This window comes from Andrena cerasifolii, chromosome 6, assembly GCF_050908995.1.
Source record: "Andrena cerasifolii isolate SP2316 chromosome 6, iyAndCera1_principal, whole genome shotgun sequence".
Classification (NCBI taxonomy): domain Eukaryota; kingdom Metazoa; phylum Arthropoda; class Insecta; order Hymenoptera; family Andrenidae; genus Andrena; species Andrena cerasifolii.
In genome coordinates, this window is record NC_135123.1 from 5,308,938 (window position 1) to 5,315,044 (window position 6,107).

General features: G+C 42.3%; 1 protein-coding gene across 1 annotated transcript; it reads left to right on the top strand.

The window, feature by feature from the left end:
• The first annotated feature begins 243 nt into the window (after positions 1–243).
• Positions 244–5,064, top strand: LOC143370351 (uncharacterized). Its single transcript, XM_076815354.1, has 2 exons — positions 244–2,027; positions 2,642–5,064. Exons 1-2 carry the CDS (start codon positions 576–578, stop codon positions 4,358–4,360), a joined length of 3,171 nt encoding a protein of 1,056 aa, XP_076671469.1. The 5' UTR covers positions 244–575; the 3' UTR covers positions 4,361–5,064.
• Positions 5,065–6,107: the final 1,043 nt, after the last annotated feature.

The window sequence follows — 6,107 nt, forward strand, 5'->3', positions numbered from 1 at the left end:
TAACACCGATTACATGCGGCATCCTCTACTAACCTAGTAGCTAGTAAAAGATGCCGAATGCTTAAGCATTTGCTTAAGAATAAGTAGCGACTGTGAATACTGCCCTTTAAGCATAAAGGCACGGCAATCGGGACATCTACCTACTTTAAGCGCGTAAAATTCGAAAAACATTGATGGCGGTGGTTCAACCATGGAGAACTACCAATATTTCTCCATCGCGAAGCCTTCGACTATGCGCGTAATACGATATGGAAGTTGTTCAGACTACCCCCACTATAAGTATTTTACCGCCTACGCAATGCATTTCCCCACCACCTGTTGCACGGTAAAATTTGAATTGTCTGTCGGTTGGTGACGGTTAATCTGAGTTGATCTGAGTGCGTAACCTGCGATTGCGAGCCTGGCGTCGATCTATTACGCGATGGACCCAAGCTTGTGTTTTACAGCAACTTGTTGATATGCTTTAAAGTGTACGTCGCAGTTTCATATGTTTCACCGCGCGTATTACATCCTACCCTGTATTTTCTACATCACCCTCTAACTATCCAATGAAACGTAACATCTCTTGTTGAAACATGAGCGACTCTGGAGAGAATATTAAATATAAGTGGACGCCTGAGAGCACCGCGCTGTTAGTGTCGATATGGTCGGACAGGCAGGTGCAAAAGCAGCTCGAGTACGCTTCGAAGCCGCAAATTATATGGGAAAGCGTTGCCAGATATATGAAAAAGAAGGGGTACAATGTTACCTGTAAACAATGCCGATCTCGAATGAAGCAGGTTCTGGTATGCTACCGCGAAGCTAAACGAGCTGGTACTCGTGCAGGTGTAGAGCAATATTACGAGTCTATAGATCGAGTTCTGAAAAATAAGCGTCTGGAAGAAACAAATATGAATGGCATAGACACTGTGGACGCAGCGGTGAACGTTAGATCGCCCCCGAAAGACGTTAAGACGAATAGAAATTTACAAATGAGGCACAAGTTCCAAGAGCCCGTGCAGTCGCTGCATCGCACAGAAGCATTATCTCCTACGTGGACGTTAGGGCGAGATAATGATTACCCCGATTCTCCCGAGTCGAACGAAACCATAATAGCTCGCCCGTATAGAGTCTTCTCCCCTACGAGGGATGTAGCCATTAATACCGGCGAGCAATTGACTCAAATAATCGGCAAAGCGACGCAGTGCAATACTGTACCGATGGAAGAACCGCTGCATCCGATTTACAAACAGAACTTGTTACAGAATTATCCTTACGCGGAGATACCATTCGAGAACACTGTGCAAAATGTGCAGAATCAAATAATTCAAGAGAATATGCAGCAGCATCAAAATTTTCAGCAAAATCGTATGTTCAATCAACCAAGTATGTTGGTGAACAATCTAGGCTTCCAGCAGAATCTGCACAATTTTAATCAGAATTTAGCAACGCAATCTGCGAACGTTCCGATGCAAATTAATTCAATACCGTTGCAGAATTCAAATTTGGAGCACATGATTCAACAGCAGAGTCATCTGCAGCAATACGCGAATAATCGCGCAATGCCGCAAGAACCGCGAAAGGTTGTATACGGGCAAAACCTGCACGCTCCGTTTAAACAGCAATACGCGAATGTATTAACGCATATGCCTGCAGCAACTAACGCGAAGCAAACTGGATCCCTTTCTCCAGATTATTCCCCGAATGTATCTCAAAATTTAAACGATGCTTTTTGTCAGTCAAGAAACGACGAGAAAGTGCATAACTTAAATGAGACCTACAATCAGGCGACACAGGCGGCGAATCCCTTAGCGATGCCGAATCCTGATATTTCTGTAATTACGAATAACGCGACGTGCAATGACGATAGTCTTTTATTGGAGTTTTTGATAGACTCGCCGACTCCATCGGAGAGTGATAATAAGTCGAAAGCCACAGCCATTACTGTAGATAATATTCCTCATGTGCCATTAAGGAAAAAGAAAGCGCAAAAATTGGAACAACTTGTTATAAGTGCAATTAGTTCGCAAAATGATGTTGTTAATAAGGTAAGTTGCTGATAGTTTCTCAGTACTAATTTATCTTTGAGCAGGCTTGGGAATTACTGTGGCCCGATGGAAAGAAGACGGTTGAAATGTTACAGGGGCAAGAGGGGTTCTTCGCTCGCATTGGATCCCGCCGCCCGTGTCCCGTTTGCTTACTTTGTATTCGTCGACGTTGTCGCGCCGGCCAATAGGGATATACTATTCGACCTGATATTCGCACCCCAGAGTTTCTCGACCGACTTCTTTCCATCGGGGCATTATAAGTGAACCTGGCGGCCGATTTTCAGAGGCGGCCCCCGTGGCGGCCTAGGTGCTTGGAGCGCTTCAGGCCTGTACCATATGAACCGCGCGTGGCGCAATAGGGCGACATTGTATCAATAGGTGGTTTTCACATCATCCCAGAGAGCACGATTGTCGATGCGTTTTTGTTTTGTCAACGCGCCACGTGCGGTTCACATGGTACGGGCCTGAGGATCTCCAGGCAGCCTAGGCTACCGCGGGGGCCAAGGCGCGCGGCAGGAGAACGGAGGCGTTGCCTCTGAAAATCGGCACTAAATCACTTAATTTCCAAGCCGGTCTTAGAGCAATGGTTTATATATTAATGTATATTATTTTAGATTCTTGCTGCGCAAAATGATATGTTAACAAAATTCTTAGACATAGATAGAGACCGTCAGAATAGACTTGAAACTCGTTTGGATGATTTATTAAAAGTTGTTCATATATCTGCGCTCTCGAAACAAACTTCAGAAGCGGATGCTGAAATACCTCAACTGGCAGAGCCTATAATAACATCGCTAGTACCTCCCCCGAGGCCAGGAGCTGCTCCTCCGAAGTTGGACCTAGTTCCTCCAAAGCCTTGTCGAGTTCCTTGTACAATGCCGAACTCTAATATCGAATTAATTGCTCAAAATCCAATAATGACGAGACCAGGTATTGTTTCGCCTATAACTAGCCCGGTAAAAAAACCTCCTGGCACTATATGGTCAAAATTAGGACCAGTGTCGCAATCACCCTTCGTGAAAGCTCAGCGCCGATTAGGCTTGCAACCCATTTCAACCGCAGACACTCGCACCCAGTCCTCTGCGGAAAGGCGTATAGCCAAAGAGATGGATAACGTCACTATGGATACAGAGACATTGAAATTTGAAACAAGGAAGTTCTTACAGGTGGAGAGACAGTTGGAAGAAATAATGGAAAATGCTCGCCTCGAAGCAACAATGAGTCAGACTTTACACGCGCGCAGAAAGTTATTCACGCAAAGAGAACCGACTGCTGCGATGATATTAACTGCGGCGTTCTTGGAGAATGAGTGTCGCTTTTCGAAACAAGTTATGAATCAGTGTAATGTTTATAACATAAATAAGAAAACTATAAACAATATTGAAGACGATTTATTGTCTGGGCAAGGGGAGAGTTACGAACGCCTGCGACAATTAAATATTCAGCCTACTTATGTGTCTGGCGAGCCTTGCGATACTTCTACGCCCGCAAAATTGGGAGCTGTTTCTAGTAACACTGAAAAAGCATCTATAGCAGTGCCGAAGCAAACGATTCAACAGTTGGCTCAGATTGTAATGAATACAGGAAGATGGAAAGATCTCGCGGCGCAAAGTAGGCAACAGAATCCTGTACGCTCAGTTCCATCGAATATACAACACCATCGCAATGTTTATTCCAGTGATTGCAATAAAGAAGTGCCAATAGCACAGCCTAATGCTCCATCAAAGGAAAATGGAATAAAGAGTGACCATAGGTACGTGCAAGACTGGATGCTAAATAAATGTGGAAACCCAGGAACCGTACAGGAAACAGTGTGTGGGCCGTCGTACAATACAGCAAATCAGAAATCAAACTTTCCTATAGGCTTCACAACTGCAATGTTAGACACGGAAAATCCAAGAAAGAAGGATTCCACTAATGATGTCTGTAAACCTATTGCCTCCAACAGTAATATGATCCCAGATCGTAAACAACAAACTGTACGATTCATGGATGAAGCACTGGCTGAATTACATCGCATGTACATAGAAAGAGTTTCTAAAGAACAGCAGGAGAAGGATGATAGTTTACCATATGTACCAGATACTGGCAACGATAAATGTATCTCAATTCAGAATCGACAAATGATTGAGAAATATGTGCACGAAGTAATGCCAAGGCAGCAAGCCAGAGATAATGGAGACACTGACAATGATGAAGAATTTTTAGATACTACTGCTACTATGCCCGCGATAGTAGCACGTCGAGGATCCCTCACATCGACTGGTACTGCATCGACGGAAACAGCACATTCCATAAAATTCATGAAGTCGGATAACTGCACAATTTGTTAATTATACATAATATGTACCTATTACATATATGTCAGATGAATTAATAATACATTATAGTCTGATTTTCGAGAGTTGAGACCTGAGGCGGGTCCCGTCCTCCGAACGGAGCATGGTTAAGGAGGAACCAACGGTACGCTACGCCGCACGCAATCCGTAGCGTATTGGTTCCTCCTTTAAGGCTCCCCCAAACCAACGCGAATATCCGCTCCGCGCCGCGGATCAGATAAGGCTGCAGTTTTTTTATACGTGGCGGCTTATGGGCAGTGTTATCCGAGTTGCGGCGGATCCGCTCCGCGCCGCGGATCAGATAAGGCAGTAGTTTTTTACACGTGGCGGCTTATGGGCAGTATTATCTGATTCGCGCCGCGAAATTCGCGTTGGTTCGGGGGAGCCTTTAACCACGCTCCGTCCGAGGGACCCGCCTCAGATCTCAACTCTCGAAAATCAGACTATAGTAAACTGAAACTGTGAGAAATTTCATATTACTGCTACTACATAAAATTTTATGAAAACAGTAGCTTTTAATTTCGTTGAGGCCTAGAAATATTCTATAACAAGAGTAAAAGGAAAGAGTTTTTATATTAGTATAAGTTCAATTGCTACAAGTATATACTTTTGAAATATATATTAAGAATGTGTTTGAACTGCCACGTATCAATTTAGTGCAATAATTTTTATTTGATAGAAATTTTGGTAGTTTATTTTTTTTTTTAATTATAAGACAACTGTGTTACTGGGTTATTTCTTCCATCATATAAGAGTGATAAGCACATGAAAGTTTAACAGAGTATAAAATTACGAATATTGTTTCCTTTGATAAATGTTTTATTGTTGTTTCTCAGCGTTATACAATAATACTTTTGCTAATCACTCCAATTGGAGTTACTTAATAAAATACTACTACGTAACTCATGTTACATTTTATTAATTTCTATTACATATGGATATGCATTATATATATATTGTTTATATACGAATTTAGATAGTTTATACAGTTGACATATATAACATTACTAAAGGTTTGAATCTCCGTTTATACTTTAAGTTTGTGGTTTATTAACGTAACCCACAAATGTTAATACATTGTTAAGAGGCTCGGATTTTTTAACGACGGCGTATGCAAATGGGTGATCAATTCTAAACTCGGACTGATAGGGCAAAGAACCTTGAGCTATCACCCCTGTAACAAAATTTGTAGAGCAACAAAGGTGTTTAACTTTAATCATAATGAAGGTAAACACGATGCATTAATGATTCAATAAAAAATAGTGTTAATATAAAGGCAATGCCGACATGAACTATGTTATAAAGTAATGATGAATAAATTTATAATTAAAATCATACGATAGTGTTTATTTTAAATTTTTATACATCCTGTTACACTTAACATTTTCAGTATTCAAATGTACGACTTTTCGCATTGATGTACTATCCAAAAAGTTATTTTGTTAAAGACTAACCAGCGCTGTCCAGCGTAGGGGTCCCTCACGCGTCTACTTCCCCTTCCAACCTTCCTTTCGAGCAGCGTGACTTGTCGTCAAGGAAACCGCGCGACGCTGAAAAGGAGACCGCGACATTTCCGTAGACAAGGAAGCTCAGACGACACGCGTTAAGGGGGTAGACACGGGTAATGCAGCGCGCTGTATACCGACACAATCTGGCCCGAAACATGGGTTCGGGATTTTTCGTTTTTCGTCCTTATATAAGCAGATTTTGGCCTGGGAGAGGTCTCATTCGAAAGAAGAAG

Coding starts and splice junctions, on each gene's coding strand:
- LOC143370351 (XM_076815354.1), top strand. CDS start 576: ATGAGCGACTCTGGAGAGAATATTAAATATAAGTGGACGCCTGAGAGC. Junction 2,028..2,641: donor AAAATGATGTTGTTAATAAG/GTAAGTTGCTGA, acceptor ATATTATTTTAG/ATTCTTGCTGCGCAAAATGA.